This window comes from Aethina tumida, chromosome 4, assembly GCF_024364675.1.
Source record: "Aethina tumida isolate Nest 87 chromosome 4, icAetTumi1.1, whole genome shotgun sequence".
Classification (NCBI taxonomy): Eukaryota; Metazoa; Arthropoda; class Insecta; order Coleoptera; family Nitidulidae; genus Aethina; species Aethina tumida.
Window position 1 is genome coordinate 2,365,386 of NC_065438.1, and position 21,193 is coordinate 2,386,578.

Sequence of the window (21,193 nt, forward strand, 5' to 3'; positions counted from 1 at the left end):
ATACTGAAGTGGATTAAAAATAAAAACAGTAATTCAAAATTTAAAAGAGTTTATTTTTTTATTATAATTATCATAAATTATAATACAAACAATTGTATAAGCTTATGTTTAAGCAATATGTTAAATGAGACACATTTAAAAGAAAAAGACACTTTCATTCAGTATAAGTATATAAATTCCCTCAATAGCTAAACCTACAAAATACACAACATAAATAGTGAGGGAATTTTCATTTGAGTGAACATTAACGCCACATGATTAATTAAATAAATAAATGTGCCCTTTTTATGAAACACAGCTGTTGTCGTCATTTGATTCGGTGAAAGTCATAACAAAATTTAACAGATTTTTATAACAACAATATTGATTAAAAATAAAATTATATACATTAATTTTTTTATAATATAAATATAACACAGTTTTATTGTGTAATTAAAATTATGTGTGAATGAACCACTAGTAGTATATACAAAGGAATTAAAAATTTCTAACGATTATAATAATACAACTAAAACGAGTTAAATTTCGTTATGACTTGGTTGCAAAGAGGAATTATATTACAAAATTATCACAAAAGTAAACATTAATAATTAATAGCATAAAGATCATTTTGCTAGATATTTACATTGAAATTTATGTTAAGACAAACTGTTCATCTATCTAGTAAAACCCTCGAAATATATTAATGAAATTACTGTGCTGACTCGATGCTTAGCACTGTTGAACATGTGATTGTAGCATGTAATTACTTAACAAAACAATTTTTTTACAGTCAGTAATAACATTCACATTTTTCGAGCGATTCAATTTTTTATATTCTAAGTAATAGTAAAGAAAGGGGACTGTTTACGAAAGAAATCAGGAACGTTAGCACAAATGCATTCCGGTCAATATAAAAATTCAGAAAATGCGTCAGTTTATGTTTATATACATACATATCACATGTCCCTCTTAAATAAATAGATAAATATACAAAGTGGGTTTCCAAAGCAGCATGGTACAAAGTTCAGTTCACAAATTTCCAGATTCTCTTTACTTGTTTATTAATGTGTGACAAACGCCAGCAGACAATCTACTATGTTAGTTACCCCCTGGTTATGGCAACAAACTACATACGAAATATCACACGGATCAACATGTTTTACTGAATGGTTAAAGAGTTGAACCACCCACACAAATCATAGCTAAAACTCACCCTGCACTACTTTTGATTCTACTCAGTGTGGTATCCAAGTGCCCAGTGAACCCACAGTTTGCCGTAACTCAGGGGGACGCACAGCTTGGCGACTTCCCCATTCTATGTGTGTCGAGTACGTTCGTTTTTTTTTTTGTTATTTTTTTTCTAAAGGCAATGCATGATCATATACAAATATATATATAATATTCACAGAAGATGCGGCCGAGGAATCAATATTGAAAGTTGGGTCGTGCGAGGTGGACGACGGGACGTGCAGAGTGGTACCCTAGGTGTTGGGTTCGCAGCTCTGCGTTACGTCCGGCAATTCGCCCTTATTGTTTTCGTCCGCCTGAGTTTGGGCGGCGGGCGCGGCCGTAACCGGAGGCGTTGTCTCCGTGGATGTGTCTTCCTATAAAAACAAAGTTGTTATTAAAATATTTTGAATTGTGTTGCCTATTTTGGTGGGTATTTCGCACGTACTTGCGACTCCTGCTCTTCACTGGCCTCGTCTTCTTCGCGTTCCGTTTCCGGCATCAGCTCCAGGGCACGCTCGAGCGTCTTACGGGCACTGTTCGACTTCTCCAAATAGTAGCCGTTGGAGTTCTCGTTGCTCTGGGCTGGCGGTGACCAGGTGCTGTTGTAGCCGCCGTACTGCGGATTGGCCGGGTACTTGCGCTCCAATTCGTCTTGCAGCCAGTTCACTGCCGCCGTCCAGGAACGCCTCAAGTCTGCGTGGCTCATCAACATCAACTAAAAACACAATAAGTATCTTTTCCTAGGACAACTCAGTGACCTTATTACCTGTGCAACGCGACACTTGTTGAACAGCGCCACCATGCATTTGATACACTGGTACGCCCTTTTCTGGTAGTGGAGTTTGGCACGGGAGATTGTCTCCAACAGGCCCTCCCGTTCGTCCGGCACGCCTTTGATGGCGTTGTGGATGCGATGCGTTTGCCATGTGTCTTCGATGAGCAGCACCGACAGCAGGATGTCGATGTGGTGCCGCAGTTCTTGGCAGTAAGCGAAGGCGATCTGCCACAGCAATTCGGAGAGTACTGTACGTGAGAAGTGCGGGTTTTCCCACGAGCAGAACTGGATTAATTTGATCGCCTCTTCGGTCATGTTCGTGTCTTCGATTACCTTTTTCACGTACCTAAATTTACAGAAAATTACATCACTTAATAAAGTAAAGATTATACATAAGAAGGTTAAATAAAATCTAGTTTGAAGAGAAGAGGGGAGCAATGCCCCAAATATGACTATTTTTAATATACTCACCCAGTCCTATTGAATAGAATTTCGGCAGCTTGTGGCGAAATGGGCATAATATAATCGGGACAAGTGGGATCCGCATACGGGTTAGGTAGAGGCGGATTGCCGTTGCTCGACTGGCATTTGGAGCTTACATCACAGCATCTCACCAGGCACGACACAAGCAGATTAAGTTTACCCAACTCCGTGTACTGGTACTTGATGGCGGGCCCGGGACCTTCGTCCAACGCCACGGACATGAACGTGGCGTGCACGTTCATCTTCAACAGTTGGGCCTTCTCTTGCAAACCTTGATTGGCGTACATGTGGAACACCTGGCAGTAGTGGGGTAGGTGGCGCCCGTGGTCGCTGACCTCCTTCTGCAGGAGGGCCAGCAATGCCCACAGTATGTGGTCACTCAGATTGGAGCTGGTGTCGGCCGCGTTGCCGAGGACGGCGGGACAAGGTGCCGGCGGGTCGTTGATGCTGAAGTGGGCCAGCAGCACGACGATCTTCATGAAAGCGGTACGCACCTCGTTGCTGGGACAGGCCAGAAGGTACTCGCAGAAGCGGCGCGGGTGATTGAAGAGAGCGTGATGGGCGAACCAGGCGCGGATCGCCGCCGACGTGCGCAGGTGAACGCACAAGATGTCACACCTAAAATTGTCCAGTTTATTATCAATTTACACGTACAAGTCAATATTTTACCGGTATATATTTCTAAAATGTCATAAATGTTAATAAATAATATAATTTTGTACCGAAGACACCCGGTATTCTTACCAATCAATGGCGGGTCCACGGAGATTCTTTTTCGTGTGCCACCCGGTGTGGAATAGAAAATTACTGACTAGTTGAACACTGAGTAGGTTTTGTTGTTCGATGACGTCTGGTGACGGAATCTGACTATGACGTGTATTCACCTGCGAACAGCCGGTCAGCTTCTTGATGAAGTTGAAGTATTCAATCGAGAACTGGCTGCGGTGGTGCAAGAATTTAATGTTCTGCTTCCGAATGCTGTTTTCTATCGCCACGGGCATCTTCAAGCTGGGTTCCCTTCTACCTGCTGAACAATTATCACAACCTTGTAGTAGGTATTCAAGAATCCATCAAAAAAATACTTACACAGGGAAAAGTTACTGAGCGACTCATCAACGACGCCTCGTAATAATGGGTCCTTTCTGCCAGCTACGAAACAAATCAACATATTTAACAAATTTCACAGAAACTGGTCCTTTATACTCTTACACATGATTTAACTGAGTTAAAGTATATTTACATTGATGTATTCGTCCTGTAAACCACTTACCGAGTGCCATTTGCTTCAAAGCGTTGGTTAGGGCTTCGACTTCGACGTCGTGACGTGTGTAGAACAGCATGTAGGCGTTCCACCAACGTTTCTGTCGCCTGTAAGTTGGCCGCTTGAGCATCGGATCGAACACCTCGCCCATGTAATCCCCGCCAAAACATTGCACCTTCATTTCCTCGTCCTCGCCCATCCGGCACTCTGAAACGTCGCCGTCGTCGAATTTATACCACCTGACCTCGCCAGAGGGCTCCCTGTGCCTAATGTAAGAGTAATAGTGCCCACCTAAAACCAGATTCACGGATTAATTATTGAAGTAAATAGTTGTGGTGATTACATACCGGAAGCTTGACCGGAGTGAACCACGATGCCGCTGAGTCGGTACTTCGTGCAGGTCTCGCTCGCACTCGGATCCAGGTCGCAGTCTATCATCTCTCCCTCGATTTTGGCCAGTCCGGATACGGTGTACGGTTCCATGTCGAGTTCGCGCGGGAACTCGAAGTAGTCGTTGAACTTGATGGCGCACACGCGCTCGAAATCGTACTCGAATCGTTTCAGTTGGATGCCCAGGATTGGCGGCAGTTTCTTCACGCACAGCCGTTTAACTGTTACCACTTTTTTTGCGCATTTCTCGCAGTGATATGCGTCAGCACCTTCTAATAATTCACCTGAAATTTACATGTTGGGTTTAAAAATATTCGCCCTGTATTTAATTCAGTTACCTTTAACATATTGCTCCATAGATTCGGGCAGACTACTGTGATTCCTAATATCTACACTAATAACACTAAATGGTTCTTCTTTGGAATAACGGTGCGGACAGCCCTTGCAGATCTTCTGATCCGAAAAAGAACCGCCCAATATTTTGGACATTATTTGTTCGTGTCCTAGCGATTTTAAAGCTTCATCAAGACTCTCGACCAACGACATAAAAAACTCGACAGCGTCTTGTTGTTCCCTTAAGTTAACAGGCTCACCTAAGTAACAGATCAGATTAGTCAACAGCTTAGCCAAGACCACGTACTTGTTACCTTGAAGCTTAAAATGTCTCCAAAGTCCTCTAGGCACATAATATTGAAGGCGCGAGCAAGCCAAGTGACCAAATATTGCTTGGACTTGTTTAAGTATGCCGACGTGATAGTCCTTCCGCCCGTCGTTGCCACCACCGTCGCTCATGCCGCACCGCTCGTCGTGCTGGTGATGCGGACCGGTGTGATGGCCGCCACATTCGCCGTCCGTGTCGCTGCGTTCTTCACCTGTGAAGTCTTCGTGGGGGTCGGTGGCGGCCCCTTCGGCCGCCAGAACACCCTCGCGAATACTTTCCACCATGTAAAGTTGCTGAAGTACCGAGTTCATGTAACAGGTGGCGCCGGCGTTCTTCAGACCCACGAATCCCTGAAAGGGACGGGGCCCGACCGCCGGCAAATAGTCCCACTCTATTATCGCCGTGTTCTGATCTGTGAATCAATAAAAACAGTTTATACAAGTCACACAATGACAATTTACAGCTACAATTACCGTTGTAGAACATCTCAGTGAGCATGGCCACTAGCTGCTTGTAATTCTGGACACAGTTCAAACAAAGCGAGATGAGCAAGTCAAATGCTGCAGCTTGGGTTTGGGGTGTGTCACAGATGGGAATGGCGGGATCCTCGGCCAGTTGTCCAGTTTTATTCAAGTGCAACATTAGCTTGCTGGCGGGGAAAAGGAAATCCTCCAGCAACTCCCTTATAAGGCTGCCCGATTCGGCTGAGCCCAATTCGCATTTCTTCTCTGGTGTCATGAAGCTCAGCAACTCCTTAGCTAGGCTGAGGTGACCTTCTATTAACACCTCATTCTTGTCACGTGCCTTCCTCAGCCAGGCGACCTGTAATTAAATAAATTTCTGTATATAATATACTGATGTAAGTGAGGAAGTGTGTACCTCGTTTGTCAATAGTGTTTCGGCCGAAGATATGGGACACCCAGTGATGTAAGCAACGTTAACCAGCCTGCAGAGCAGTTGAAAGAACTCGTGGGATGTGTTGGCGTTCTCCAGTACAAGCGTGTCCGTCAACGAGAATAGGAGTGGCGTCACACGTTGCAACGCCAGTCGACTAGATGCTCCAAATGTACAAATAATAATGAACTGTTCAGCTGCAGAGACACGGATGGCTTGGCTCGGGTTCAACAGGACCAAGTCGGTGATGAAGTAGGGCCACCAATTGTCTTGGTACAAGTGCTCCAAACTGCTGGCATTGAGAATAACGGCTGTGCTGAGCAGTTCCAGTGCCTCCTTACATAGTAGGATGTCGTCGTTGTGCAACTCGACGGGACCGTTGTGCTTAGTTGGGTCCGACAATGAGTGCAGTACCTCGGGGGAGGCGTTCAGGGCGTTGAGATTATCGCTACTGGCGGCCCACACGAGCCTTACAAGGGCCAGCGTGGTGGCCAGGTCGGGTAATTCCCAATTTAACGCTTGAGAAAATAGGGCCTGTGCCTGACCGCTGCTGCCTCCGGTTTCTGACACCATCAGTTGGGCCAAAGCCAGCGACAGTTTCACAGAAACCTGTCTTAACAACTAAACAAAATATTATTTAATTTTTATCACCATAAAACGTCACAGTAACTTACGTGATCGGTGTGACTGGGAACTGAACGCAGAGCCTGTCTTAAGTAAGCACCGGGGGTGGTGGTGTGTTCGCTGAGAGGCTCGTTCTCGGGAGGGGTGTGATCCTCGCTTAGCCTCACTAAGACGTGGGCGATCGAGGTCAGGATTAGCTTGCAGATCTTCAGCACTACAAGATAGGCGCTCCGACGCGTCACGTTGTCCGCACTCGACATGAAGTTGTTTTTGGTGAGCATCTCGAGGAAAACGTGCGCCTCACCCGACGTCATGAAGGCGTACTGAAACTCGTACGCCTTGTCCGAAAGTGAGTCGACGGCCGGCATTAGCATCACGTATAGCACCTCCAAGTTGTACAGCACCTAATCCAAAAATCATTTAATAAACATACTCAAGTTATAGTAAAAATAGTACCTCAGCAGGAGTGGCATTGAAAAACATCGAGTCCATGGTGATGTTCTGTTCAGTCGAGGACATGAACAGCGTGCGCAGCTTCTCCACGGTGACGGAGTCGCAGGGCATCAGCTGCAAGAGAAGATGACCACCGTCCCTCAACATAGGGAACTCGAGGGCGCTGCCTAGAGCACTCAGCTGACAAAAAAATTCGGCGTACGTGTGCTGCATGGACATAAGCACGCCGGGCAACAAATTCTCAGCCTCCAAATTGGGGCCGTCGTACGGGTGCTGGGGCGACGAGGTGGAGCTGTCCGAGCTGCTGTCTTGAGACGAGGCCATGTTCGAGTTGATTTGAATCACTTTGGCGGATATTATCTGACGGAAATACTATTTTATACCTTGAGACTTGATTAGGTGGTGTTACTTACGGTTTTATCCCTGATGGGGATCTGGGCCAGAAGCTTCCTGTCGTCCGCCGGGTCCAGAGGCTCGCCGTTTATGTAAAGCTCCAATTTGCAGTGCACACCCGGTTTAATCCGGCGCAGGATGTTTTTTCTAAGCGACATCAAAGTGTCGTTGGAATGGGTGAAGAACTCCATGTCCTCCACTTGTCGGTTAGGACTCGAGAATCTGACGATTAATGACATGTGTTTGCCGTGGCAGGCTCTGTGTAGTGGTAAAATCTTCCTTTCGGCGACAAATGAATTATCACATTCGCTAATGTATTCATGCAGGACTCTCATCACCCTAAAAGAGATTACAAGTGTCGCGTACAAAAACGTATGAAGAAATTGTGAAAATCTTCAATTTAAACATATATTTAATAGTTTTTTTTTATATTAGGTGAAACATATTGGAGAAAATACTTATTATAATATAATATTAATTATAATAGAATTAAAACTATGAGATTTTTTGAAAAAGAATGATTATTTATGACATTTCAGTTTACTCGTAGTGGAGTCCAATTGGAAATGGATTTACCTGCACATTTTCACAGCCTCCGCTTTAATCCTGTTCAGGATCTGTACGCGATCAAACTCTTTGTCATTCTCCGACTTCTGCAGCACGGTGAGTGTGTCGTAGTGGGCCCGTAGCCTGTCGTAGCACTCCGTAATGTAGTTCTCGTGAAATTCAAGTTGTGATTGGAGTAATCTGGGGCCCAAGTTGGTGCTGACCTCGCGCATCAGATCGATAGCACGGACCGCAATGTCGTCAGAGCAAAGGGTGACCACTTTCCACAGATAGTCCAAACCTGTTCAAATTCAAATTGAAGTACTGAGTATATAGTGAGGATTTTAAGTGAACTTACCTATTAGGTCTGGATCCTCTGTCAATAGAGACCGCCTTTTGATCTGCAACTTGCCCTCTTTAGTGTTGACTGCTTTGAAGAACCGTTCAAAACATTTAATGCCGCTCTCTGTCAACAGGATTGGATCCAGTTGTAGTATGTTGTTCTCGAAGAAGTCCTTGTTTATGCCCGGATCCAGGTCCGGTTCTTCTCCCATCAGCTTGGAGAACCACTTGAAGCAGGCCTCGCGGTCCGATTGGAACACCGCGTTCTCCGCCAGACATTGCCAGATTTGCTTTGCTTGTTCAGCGCATAACCATAATTGACCGTCTTTTAGCAAAAATCTGGAAGAGAATAAATCACTGAAAGATTTTTAATAAATGGAATTCTCAAATAAAAAAAACATGACCTACTAGTATCTATTAAGTTGTCGTTGAAAATAAAGTAAACCCATAAATAAGAAAACAAAATATTACCCACCTACAACATACCCTTAAAATAATGAATTTTAATTATTATTTATTGTTGTTGGTGAAGAAACTGTTCTACAACAATATTCTACATTACCCATTATATTTTTAAAAGGGAAAACTGATAGTGTTAAAAAGTCATGCCCTACTAATGTCTGAAATAATGTTTAAACATAATGCAACAAAGTTTTTCCTGTAACAATAGTCTTAATAAATAAATTATTAATTCTAATACATTGGACATTTTTATGATTAGTTAAAATAAATATTGATATTTTATATATCTAGAAAATAATTAAAATACTATAAATACAAGCTCATTAATATTAATAATACAAGTAAGTTTTATTGTTAAATTGTAAGAGAAACAGTTAAGTCCTACTTACATCTTAAAAGTGGTTAAATATAAAATTATGCCATAATACAATAAAACTTATAAACAACAGCCCTAAAAATATATTTTTTTAATTTTAGTATGATGTTGATTAACAACTAGACATTTTATGATTGGTTAATTGTATTAGGAAAAGCTCTGCAACATATTTTATATTATTTAATTTGTTTCGTAAATGTAAATGTAAAAAAATATTTATAAAAATAAAAAGTGCAATAGTCACCTTAGAAAATTCAGTCTTTCCTGCACCTGAAGTGCATGGCAGTACCGCCCATCCGGCACGTAAGTCTCACTGGTCAGTTCTGGATTTTCTTTGTAGACCGCCCTCAAATGTTCCATGTATCCCGTCAGACTGTTCGTTACCAAAATAACGAGAGAATGTTGATTCTGAAGCCGTTCAATGACCTGAAACCCAAAAATGGTTAAGAATCGGTACCCTCCAAAGGTTTTCGGTGCCCACCTCTTGTCTGTAATAGATGTGATGCGTCCTCTGTCCGTGCGAGCCGTTCGTGTTCTGTTCGTACAGCACGCAGATCTCGCGTATCTGTTTTAGGGCGGGCAACACCCACATCTCGCCGTTCTTCAGCTCGTCCACGCACTTGTCCAGCCACACCGTCTTCTGGGCGTCGCGTTCCTGCGAACAGCTGTAGTCCAGGATTTTAACGTGGGCGGTCAGCGCCTGGTCCATTATTTCAGTCGTCACGTCCTCGGCGTGCGCCAAGTTCCAGAACAACATCAAAACCTGGGAAGTAATTGTCGTTCAAGGCCACATTATGAGGCAATCGTAATAGTTTTAATTGCTATACTATGTGCATGGATTTTTTTAGTCATTGTTTGTTTTAGGATGGTTGTATCACTGATAAATCTTGTTTTGTAGAGAATAACATAAAATATAAATTATAAAAATGAGCATGAATAGAATGAAGAAAGGCATGTATGAGTATAAAGTGTATGAAGAGTATAAATATGAGTGTGGAGAACATTTATAAATCACTGACAAGTGACGCAGATTTTCTCATAAATATAAAAAAATATCAAAACGAGTATGAAATCAAAACAGAGTTTTTCGTCACGCCTTGTATTTTTTAATTATTAATCAATTGAATAATTAATTTGCATTACTCTTTTATAAACTTGAGTGTTTTTTGAATTAATCTTGTCAATTTTGTAACTTTCCATGTACTTGATAATTATATGTTATGTAATCCCATTAAACCTTGGCTTTAGTAAACATTTAATTTATTGAACTTGCAACAATTGTTTGCCGTGTTTGATCCAAACAACAAACAAAAATACCTTGTGAGCCATAACACCGTCCTTGTCGTCCTCCGCCAGTCGCCTGATTAGCTCCAGCAACCGTTCCCTCTGCCTCTTGATGGCGGAGGTCCAGCTGGCTTGGAAACACTCGAACAGATGGTCCAGTTGCTCCGCACTGAAGTCCCAGGCGAGCTTCGCCAGCAGATCGTGCACGTTCTTAACGATGGCCTCGTGTTTGCCGGCCTGTGCGGCCCACACTGCGTCCAAGTCGCTCAGACTGAGCGCCTTCTCCTTGATAACGAAACGCAGGATCTTCTCCAGCTTCTCCACGTACTGGGGCTGGTGCAGCGAGTCACGTAGCACAATTTCCAGCACCTTGTTCTCGTTTATCCATTTCTGTAAATTAATAAATTAATATACACCGTTTTGGAAGGAATTTATCGAGTGTAATTCTCACCGCCATCCTCTCGGGAGTCAGGTACTCCTCTTCTTCGATGCCGTGATGCCGGTTCGGGTAGTAGGTGACGCTGGAGATCACCTTGTTGATTTCGTTGAGGGCGTTCATTTTGCCGTTGAAGCTGGATATTTGGAGCTGGCGCAGGATCATCGTTAGGCGGAAACCCTCCAGGGTGCGTATCAGCTCCTCCTGGTTGGGGACGCGCGAGGCCAGATTTTTCGACGCCTTTATTATTGCCGATACTATGTCGCTTTTTTGTTCGTTCTTCGCCTCGCGCTTCAGCTCGTCGTCGGTCAGCTTGTCCAGGATGCCGGGTATCATTTCCTGGATGGGTACACATCACATAAATCAATGTGTCCAGTGAAAGTCTTTAATCTATCAACAACTAGCTTCTTATTTTGTGTATTCTGTTCTAAATACTCCAGGTCAAAGAAAATATTGGGTTTATGTTACTAATTGGGTCTAAGTAGTTTCACTATCATTTAGTGGCATTATTTAGTTCATCTAGATCATTAACACATTAATCCAGAACATACACAGACATAACAGATGGCATAAATATATTTAGCAAGTCAAAATTGATTTGTCATTAATAAACAATACAATAATCAGTTGTAAAATGCATCGTAGTTTTTATTAAAGATTTTTATAAAAGATATTAGTTTATCACTAATTAAATATGGAAATTATAAGATAATTAAACTCCCACAAATCTGCAAGTAAATAGAAGTTGTGTGTTTTTAAAAATATTATTGGAATGACGAGTTTTATTTACCAAGTATTTAATCCTGATAATTACTAAAACTGATAGTTTGTAGTTTCTATTCGAGTAATTGAATTTTACTTTTCCTAGTTGTGTATTTATTCAGTTGCTGAATCATGAAAATAAACACAATTCAAAATAACTCACTCTTACATATTGTATTGTTTTCCTCAATAAAAAATGTTACACACAAGATCATTTCAATTTCTTATAAGAATTAATTTTATTACTTAAAATGTAATGTTATTTCAACTTACCAACACTGGAAGGATGTATTTGTTGATGGTGTGTGGCGTTAGAAATTCATAACAGAGGCCAAATGGTCGTAGCAATGCGAATACCACTGACACACTGAGATTCTTGCCACTTTGAAATCTGTCCAACAGTATTTGGAATCCACCCAGCTCCCCAAACTTGTTGATCAAGTCAACCAGCCATCCCCTTGGGTTCCTCGGATCACTCGATGGCCTGGCAAACAGTTCCTCCTCAGTTAAATTTTGATTCGGCCCGGCCGTCTCGCTCGGCCTCGACGAGTTGAACGTGTGAAACTTGTTGTTGGGATTCAAGACCATGGCGAGTAGATCCAATAGGGGGAACCAGTCGTGCGGCAGCTTGGCCACACATAACTCGATCAGTTTTAGACAGTTTTGATTGATGCACGAATGTATGTTGCCCTTCCAACTTGACACGGCCTCGTCTGTTAATATTTTCGTGAACGATATTGTGAGGCCCTCGCGGAAGAACCTCTGACACGCCTCGGATCTGGTGTCTAAATTCCTTCTGGCCAGTTCAACCGATACCTTCAGTAAGCATTCCAGCTCCTGTTCTGGTAAAACAGGAACTACCCATCTTAAATTAGATATCTTTTCATCCAAAGCAGCTAATTTATCACATGGGAATTGTGGTTCAGCATTATCCTGTTGTGTTTCTTCATTGGACTGTTGGGATGGCCCTGCTGATTGAGCCTGGGGCATTGCAATTCAGAGTTGATTAGGTTTGATTATTGATTGTGGCAGGGGAGCATTACCTGTGAATCAAGGTTGTCTTCTGTAATTCCTTGTCCTCTAGTTGCAATAGTCATATTTTTCGATTTAAAAGATCATCATTGTTGGAAAAAACTGAAAATGACAACATCAAGTCAATCTCTTTAGGACAAACTGGTCATATGGTGACATGGTTAGAGCAACTCCTAGATCAAGATTCAAGTATATTTTCCCAGGATTTAAATTGAATCGGCTCCTTAATTTGACAATTGACAAGTTTGAAGAGAAAAATAAATGGGAGTGACAGTAATGACAAACTAATAATTTACATCTATCACAAAAAAACAATGACTCCTACCTTATGTAAAACGTGATCCCGTGATCACTTAATACTGCTTAACAATGTAGCTTAAAAAACAATCCAAAAAACTTGACACAGAAAGAAAATTATTTATAACACTTAATTTTTGACAACTCTACGAAAAATCCACCGGCATATACAAAATGGCGCCCAAAATTAAGGATTAAAACTAATCTAAAAATATATTATACGAAATCGATAATTCACTAAAGTATTTTTCACTTGATGCTACTTCAAATACAATATATTAACAAATTGTAATAATGGAATTAACTGATTGTTGACGTACTGAACTATTTTTTGCAGGCACGTCGTGATTTTGCAAGTACTGTTGCCAACTGCGGCGCAACAAAATATCTAATAGGATCGCGCAGGGTCTTTCCGATTAATTCAGTTTCGCGAACATTGGCCAAACTGGTGTTACGTTCGACATAACCTTAAATGTAAATAATAAAATTAATAACAATAATATGGAACCAATAATTTGCACAATTGAACCCTATTTATTAATAAACAATAAGAATGTCGAGGCCAACAACGAATGCGGGATCTGTGGTGAAAATCACGTCACCATGGATTGTTCATTGGTCAAAATAAATTCTCATGTGAGTATATTTTATTTTTGATTTCATTTGAATTTAACTACAAAAGTAATAAAAGGCTAGCAATGTAACATTGTAAATTAGTTTACAGAATTGTAAAATAATATTGAATTGTGGAATATTAACTTAGACAAATACAATTTTATAATACCAATAAACTTTATTAATTTTATTATGTATAATAATTTATTAACTAGTTATTATTTATATGATGATACAGTTGTTTAATACTGTATATTATAATTAGGAAAACATTTGTTTATACAGCTTGTCTCGTAAATATATTCACAATGATGTTATACCAACTTTTTTTCTAAATAAAAAGTAATTGAAAATATTATGTTTGTGTCTGTGGTGGCCAAAATATGAGGGCAGGTAAAAGACGTTCAATAAAGAAGAAAATCTAAATAATTTTTTTTCTAAAGTTAAAGAAAATACAGCTCCCTCAAATTTAAATTTCAAAATATTTTTTCCCTAATATTTCCGTTACCTGTGGTCCAATAATGCTTAAATCTGGTTTGTATTATCCTAAAAACCATAATTATAATTCAATATACTAGACTTTTTCCATAATAATATAGTAATGTAGTTTCTGAGGGGTTCCCCTCTTTTTTTCGCCATATTTTCTATGCCATTGAATATTTTTTAAAACTATTAAGCTTTTCATACTATTCGCTGAATTTAGAAGAAAAAATGTACTCTTGATTAATGTTGATTGTCACAGCCGTTTTCGGGATATTTCAGTTTTAATGTTTGGACTTTACAGTGACTTTCTTAAAATATAAAATCAGGAACGAAATGATGAATTATTATTGCCGCTAAAATAATATAATTAGAATTAGAATATTAATTAATTTGAATATACCTTTTCCCTTTGACTTAACTTTACACACTCATCCACAGATTCCTGACAAAACAATTCCGTCCAAAGCAAGACTAAGCCTTCCCGATTTCCTAGACGTGCGGGCCCTCGTAGACGACTCCTTCGATGTCTATACGAAAGAAGTCATACCACAGGGTACCCAATTTGGCCCCTTCCAAGCCAAGTATATAGTTAATCTGAAGCCGAACATTCGGTTTCCACTTAAAGTATTTATGCAAGATGAAGAAGAATTATCTGAGTATTATTTGGACACCAGCGAAGAATTTGAATGTAGCTGGTTGTATTTTGTAAGTCCGGCCAGTGCGTTGGATGAGCAGAACCTTATTTGTTATCAAGTAAGTGTACTGATATTATCTATAATAATTTCTATTGATGTATTTATTTAGGATAATTCTGATATTTATTATGGTACTACTAAAGAAATTAAACCTGGGGAATGCTTAAAAGTTTGGTATGCACCATTTTATGCCCAAAAAATGAACAACACTTTATTAAAACCAGAGTTGCCTATTAATGAAAATAACAATGATGTTGGTATGATTAGTATTTAATTGTTGTTTAATGTATTATAATAATTTTTATTAATTCAGATATAAATTTGCTGGTTAAATCCCAACAAAAAAATATGGAGAGAGATACATGGACTTGCAAATTCTGTGGTAAATTAGAAACCAACATTACAGAGTTTGCCAAACATTTGTTGGTGCACTATAAAATGAAATTAAAGAAAGAGTGTGAAATTTGTAAATCCTCTTTTGGATCTCTAGGTGTAAGTATTCTAATTATACACTATACAAGAAGTTATAACTTAATGTTTTTAGAAATTAAAGAAGCATTTAAAAATAGTACATTCCTCCCAATTGGTTCAAAATCCTTCCAGTAAAGAACCAAACTTGACAATAACTAAAATTAATCCCATAAATAAGGACATATCAGTTGGGGGGCCACTTCTTAATGATATTTTAGGTGATAGTTTAGATAATTCCAATTTGACCCTACAGCAAACTGACTTGAACTCCCTGGAGTTGAATTACATTGAAAGTAACATTCTTTTGGACAATGAGAACTTTAATATGGATAATTTGTTAAACGAAAATGTTAAAGAATTAGACCATTTTAATTTTGAACTTAAAGATTCTGTTGAGGACATAGTATGTGATATTTGCCTTAAGGTGTTCACCAAGTTATCCAATCTGATTAAACACATGGTGCAGCACACAGGCACCTTCTTTTGCCATACTTGCAAAAAAGTAAGATAAATATATTTTTATTTATCACTTAGAAATCACAGTACTGTTCCAGATATTCTGCCGACAAGAGAACTTAGATGCTCACCCTTGTCTTGGTGTTTACAAGTTTTCCTGTCCCATTTGTAAAAAAATCTTCATTCAAAAGAAATACCTTAACAGACACTTAGCTTACGTACATTCGAAAATCTCGTGCCAAAACTGTTCGATCATATTTCCTTCAAAAGCCGACCTAAAGTCGCACGTTTGCAAAAACGACGGAATTAAGCAAAAATTCCCTTGTTCCAAATGTACGAAGGTGTTTTACAATGAAAAGTCATTAAGGGATCACATCAGGCGTCACCTGAAAGTGCTCAAAAAGTCGGAGCCCACAGTTTCGTATATTTGCGAGGTGTGCACTAAAACCTTCACCATGCTGAGGTCGTTCAACGTTCACATGAAGACGCACGGTGATCCGGAGTTCAAGTGTGAGACGTGCGATAAAATGTTTTGGAGGAAAGACATTTTGAAGAACCACATGAGGTTACACACGGGGGTGTTGGAGGTAAACTAGTACATGTGATTTGTTAACACCATTACTAACTTCAGTTTCAGTTTGTTTGCGACATGTGCGACAAGAAATTCAAGACTAAAACTCTATTATATTGTCATCAAACACGGGTACACAAAGTAGCCAGATTCGGTTGTGACGAATGCAACGCCACCTTCAAACAAAAGTCCTTGCTGTCTAAACATTGTGAAGAGAAGCACAATAAGTTAAAGGAGCTAACCACCACCTTAGATTACATCTATGAGTGTCCTCTATGTAACATAAAAATGAAGTTAAAGAGCTCCCTAAACCGTCACATCAGACGCAAGCATTCCGACCAAGAGAATTACTACATGTATTTGAACCTACGTCCCAAACGTCTAACTAGGAAGAAAGCGAAGCCAGACGTGCAAACTGATACGGATTTGAAAGTCTTGGACCTGAAAGAAACCATAGATAATATGAATTTCACCACGGACGTGAGCTTGGAAGGCAACATAGAGAACAACATCAACATGGAGTTTGAGGACATGCTTAAGCGTACGACCGAAAATATGGACTTCTTGAATGAAAGCCAGGAAGGGATGGTTAACAATTTGCTCAATATTCCAATGGAAGAAACCGTGCTTAAAGAGAACCAGAGGAAGGAAGTCTGTTTGTCCATGCCAGACTTGTCTGGAAGCGATGAACTTCTTAAATTAGGTAACACAGTTCCTGCTGTTTATATTAATGTATTATACAACTATTTCTTGTGGTTTCAGGCAACAGCACCTTAATTTTAGATGGTACAATCGTTGAACCACAGGATGATGATGAAAACGTTGTTTATTACATTTTAGGCGAAAAACTATAAGTTTGATGGACCTAGTCAGATTAAATGCATTTTATTTTTATAAATAAAACTATTTTTAAATATTATTTATTGTTTTATTTCCAAATACATCAATTTCTAAAGCCTATATAAATCACAATTTGCACATAAATAAACTTTGGCTACAGTACATGTTGATTTTAAGTAATAGATTATTATTACACATAATATTCACTACCACCATTTAAAAATCATTAAAATATAAGTAAAATAAATTTGATACACGAATGAATCAAGGTGGGTCTAAAAGGGTTTCAACGTCTAACAAAGTGCAAAGAGATCAGCATATTATTTTAAAAAAATTCCTAGAACATATTTTATGAAAACTAAGTGGGAAATAAAATGGAATTATTTTATTTATGAGATCGTTCGACGTTGAATTCTTTAACCCCCTTGTAAAGAAATGAAAGACATATAAATATTTTGGATAAATTAACTTATATCATTTTTTGTGACGTATTATCTATTCCACATTCTCAATAATCTTCTCTTCTTTTTCCATGATCATTTCCTTAGGTAAGCATGGCGGAAAACATGAATTAGTTATAAAAGAACACTGACATGAGCCAAAAATAAACATCAAGACATATGAAATTCATCATCGAAATTATCGTCTGGGGTAGCATGCAAATACGGATCCAAAAACTCAAATTGTTGGAAAGCCTGTGTATAATCATCATCAGAATAATTAAGTCTTTCAAAATTATACTTACAGTTGCCATTGGTGGTTGATGTTGGTAGCCATCTTTGAACGATTCTTGACTTGTGCAATTAACGTTCTCTAAAGTGCGATAGTTGGCCAGCTGTTGATAGACCTGCTTCATTCTTTGTATGTTTATCCTGCTAGCTGAGGCGTGATTGACCATGGGCAAGGGATAGTCTTTACCAATAATGCATTTGGCTGCTCTCTGAACGTTTTCAGGAGCCGTCCAAGGCTCATGAATGTACTGAATTGGCATGTTCTTCAACACCGGCAAATATTTCCTAAAATAATTAGATTAATTATATGTTTTTGGTACTTAAAGTACAAGGTAAGTGTTACCTGATGTAATCACCGTTTGGATCAGCCTTCCTCCCAAACTTAATGGGGCAATAACAGTGGAAAAACTGCTGAAAAAAGCTGCTGCAGCTGAGCCACATCCACATGCCAGCGTTAACGGACCAGTCGGCGTCCAAAAGTAGTTCTTCAAAGACCTACAAGTACTGCAATGTAATATTCATCTTTATGTGGAGCTAATGGGTGGAATTACCTTCATGCCTTCCTCCCACGAGAGCCACAAATCACCTCTGGTCAAGAAGCAGGCCACTGCGTGCCTGGCTAAGTGGTGGATCCATCCTTCTTGTCGCAGCTGGGCCATAATTGCGTCTATCCACGGAAAACCAGTCTGTCCCTGTATATATGAATAAAAAGAATATGTGTTTTAATTTCGGAATATATCTTATGAATCGTTTCTGGTTAACTTACGTTGGCCCATTTTGCCAGAGCTTCCGCGTTCTTGTCCCACGGTATCTGGACGCAGATCGGGTTGCCCAGCATCTTATCAAAATTGGGATTCTTGGTGGCGGCACAGTAGAAGAACTCCCTCCACAGCAGCTGGCCGTGCAACGACAACGGCGGGAACGCTTTCTTAATTTTCTTATAGAGATCAGTCAGTTGGTAGTAAAACAGTCTTGTGGAAAGGCAACCGAATCTTAGGTAAGGCGACAGCCCGGTCTGTGAGGGCAACAACGATTGCGGCGTCATTTTGGGCCGGCCGAACGACGCCACCCACGCCTTCCGCTCCAAATGACGCTCCAGCCTGGCCAGGGCCTCGCTCTCGCCGCCCTGCCAGACCGGGGGGTTCAGGCCCTCGGTGTCGAAGCCCAGCTCCTCCAGCGTGGGCACGCCGTACTTTTCGTCGTGGTCTTCGGACAGGGGGGTGTGGGCGCCGTTCAGGGAGTTGGCGGTGACGGGCAATTCCGGCTTGGGTGGGGCCTTCATGCACGCTATCACAGCGAGGAACTGGTGGTAGGTTAACGGAGCCTTTCCTGAAAATTCTTACCATTGACTAAACAGCTGACTTTAGATATAGGTTTGTTACCGTTATTTTTGTCGATTATATGTTGTAAGTGGTACAAAGTGTGGGACACCTTCTGTACCACACTGATGCCCAATTCTTGGCACAGGGTGGTGATGTTATGATCTCGAACCCGGCCAAACGGTTCTGGATCTTCCTCGAAAGTGAGGGCTGTGGTACCCCATTCTTTAAACAGTTTTGGTAAGGCGTCTGCTGGTTGTCCTCTTATGACAAATAAACGGGAGTTTAACTTACGAAGGCTTCTATCTAAATCTTCCAGACATTGGAGAAGGAACCTGGAAATAAAGATATCATGCACATTGTTTTGTTTACGTGCGTAGTACAAGTATTATATCATGGATAATGAATATTCCTAGTTTTCTAAAGGAATTTCAGCGATTTACATATTTATAATTCATTAAATACAAGATTATATTATATAATACACTTATTGATTGCAAAACAGGTTTTTTACAATTACCTAGGCATTCAGCAGAAATAGAACAAGGTGTTAATCACTGGGGAACGTTACGTAACTAGTTTAAGTAATTGTTTCAGACTCTAGAATTAGAAAAATATCAAGTTATCGGCGTAACCTTTTGTAGACTATTATGTTGTAACAGCCGGAGAATAATTAACACTTAACATATGTTAAGTGTTAATTATAATTGATAATTATAAATGGGTGTAGTAAGTACATTTAATTTATTTAAAAATGGGAATAAAAATAAGGAGTAAAAATACTGAAAGAAGAGTGTTTACCTCCACTTGTTAATACCGACATTCGAGGAGCCGGCGAACCAAGGATCGAGCACGAACACGCACCTAAATGTCTTCGCACCCCTCAAACCCTCCCTCAACGAAGGGTTGTCGTGCAGTCTGAGACCCTTGCGGAACCAGTGCACCATGTGCTTGTCCTGCTGGCGATGCAGACCGCCTCCCTTGGGGGCCGCCGTACCTCCGCCGCTCCTGCAACCACCCGCCCCGCTCATCTACCCACAATGAGTACCACCGCCGTCTTCATCACCCATCTTCGATGTTAATTTGTGTGCTTTATTGGCGGCGATTGATCTGGAACGAAATTTTATTTGGATGTCTTAAATTGTTAAATTTTTCTGTTGACAAGCTTCATACATCAATTGATGGTACCACATGTAGATTATTAACTATGTCGTTGAATAATTTGGTTAATCCTGATAAAAAGATTGACTACATTAACTAAGACGTTGTTTTAATGAACATCATGTTGAACCGTCAAGATTAAATTGTTGGTTTTGAGTTTCAAACTAAATTATCTCTAACATGGAGTATAATCATGTTTAAGGAAGTTTAAACTTGTACAAAATAATAATAATATTGATTCTAAGTTCATTAAGCCTCGACTTTTTTCATTATTTCCGGAGGTATATTAATAAAAAAGACAAGTTTCACTGGTTAAACAAAATAAAAAGCAAATTAAAAAGGTCTTTGTGCTAGTGCAACTTTGAACTTCAAACTTGCGTATGCGCAGTTGGTTCATAAACTTTCCATTCTGTTTTAACAATAAAATTTGTATCGATTTATAAATTTAACTTAAATGAAAACTGTAATCACATATAGTTTATGTTAATAATAATAATATTCAATTAAGTAATTAGGTTTTATATAAATGATATTTTAATTAATTATGATGTTATAATTAATTGTAATAAAAAAAAAATAAATTTAATGAGTCAGTATAATATAAAAATCTAATAAATATTTACCTGAGAATCAATATATTAATCTAATAACTAAACTAAGGTCACAAATCTGTTATAGAAAGTCCACACGAACAAGGAGATCCACTTGCGGTAAGACTTGGGGTATTATTAACAGAGTTAACCCCCGAAAACCGGACACTTTTCTGGAAAATTCAGCCACAACTTCTGTTCCTGAAAAAGCGCGCACCCATTGGGGAAAACGGTCGACCTGAATGGTGTGTATCTGCCACGGCAGGAGCAACGTGATCCGACCCGCAGTCGAGCCCCTATTGGTTTCGCACGTCACGTGACGGGGAAGTCACGTTGCATTCGGTGTGTGATCTAGGATTTTCCACGGCGTGTGCGAAAGGATTTGCGCCCGTTGGGTATGCAACGTTTGCATAATGACATTCGACACGGAGGCGTTGGCATTTGCCCATTGAGGTCTAGGATGGCCGGTGTATCGGGTGCGGAAGTTGAAATGTCAGCCTGGCTTGGAGGGGGATTCACATGTTGGCTTACATATTTTGTCTGCCCCAAAAGTACTCGACTTACTTGTTGTAGGTGGT

General features: G+C 40.0%; 3 protein-coding genes across 4 annotated transcripts; 1 reads left to right on the forward strand and 2 right to left on the reverse strand.

Moving 5' to 3' along the window:
* Nucleotides 1–32: 32 nt before the first annotated feature.
* On the reverse strand, nt 33–13,031 carry LOC109598363 (probable ubiquitin carboxyl-terminal hydrolase FAF-X). Of its 2 annotated transcripts, none has more exons than XM_049966773.1 (24): nt 12,712–13,031; nt 12,398–12,488; nt 11,628–12,335; nt 10,608–10,931; nt 10,190–10,546; nt 9,354–9,635; nt 9,117–9,298; nt 8,051–8,373; nt 7,723–7,993; nt 7,167–7,485; nt 6,757–7,113; nt 6,351–6,704; nt 5,662–6,297; nt 5,256–5,604; nt 4,769–5,194; nt 4,460–4,714; nt 4,079–4,405; nt 3,741–4,022; nt 3,557–3,619; nt 3,215–3,494; nt 2,459–3,088; nt 1,979–2,333; nt 1,658–1,927; nt 33–1,586 (listed from the first exon to the last, which is right to left on the reverse strand). In XM_049966773.1, the coding sequence occupies exons 2-24, from the start codon at nt 12,449–12,451 to the stop codon at nt 1,464–1,466; spliced, it is 7,527 nt and encodes a 2,508-aa protein (XP_049822730.1). In that variant the 5' UTR covers nt 12,452–12,488; nt 12,712–13,031; the 3' UTR covers nt 33–1,463. The 2 variants fall into 2 exon arrangements, with proteins under 2 accessions (XP_049822730.1, XP_019869814.2); XM_020014255.2 differs by having other exon boundaries at nt 3,215–3,497.
* On the forward strand, nt 12,834–16,893 carry LOC109598364 (PR domain zinc finger protein 15). The gene is made up of 9 exons (XM_020014257.2): nt 12,834–12,971; nt 13,021–13,319; nt 14,220–14,534; nt 14,586–14,733; nt 14,790–14,968; nt 15,021–15,449; nt 15,502–15,990; nt 16,041–16,677; nt 16,737–16,893. The coding sequence occupies exons 2-9, from the start codon at nt 13,185–13,187 to the stop codon at nt 16,826–16,828; spliced, it is 2,424 nt and encodes an 807-aa protein (XP_019869816.2). The 5' UTR covers nt 12,834–12,971; nt 13,021–13,184; the 3' UTR covers nt 16,829–16,893.
* LOC109598330 (cryptochrome-1) lies at nt 16,889–20,916 on the reverse strand. Its single transcript, XM_020014216.2, has 8 exons — nt 20,649–20,916; nt 19,666–19,974; nt 18,928–19,199; nt 18,312–18,874; nt 18,097–18,237; nt 17,889–18,040; nt 17,560–17,830; nt 16,889–17,509 (listed from the first exon to the last, which is right to left on the reverse strand). The coding sequence occupies exons 2-8, from the start codon at nt 19,893–19,895 to the stop codon at nt 17,426–17,428; spliced, it is 1,713 nt and encodes a 570-aa protein (XP_019869775.2). The 5' UTR covers nt 19,896–19,974; nt 20,649–20,916; the 3' UTR covers nt 16,889–17,425.
* Nucleotides 20,917–21,193: the final 277 nt, after the last annotated feature.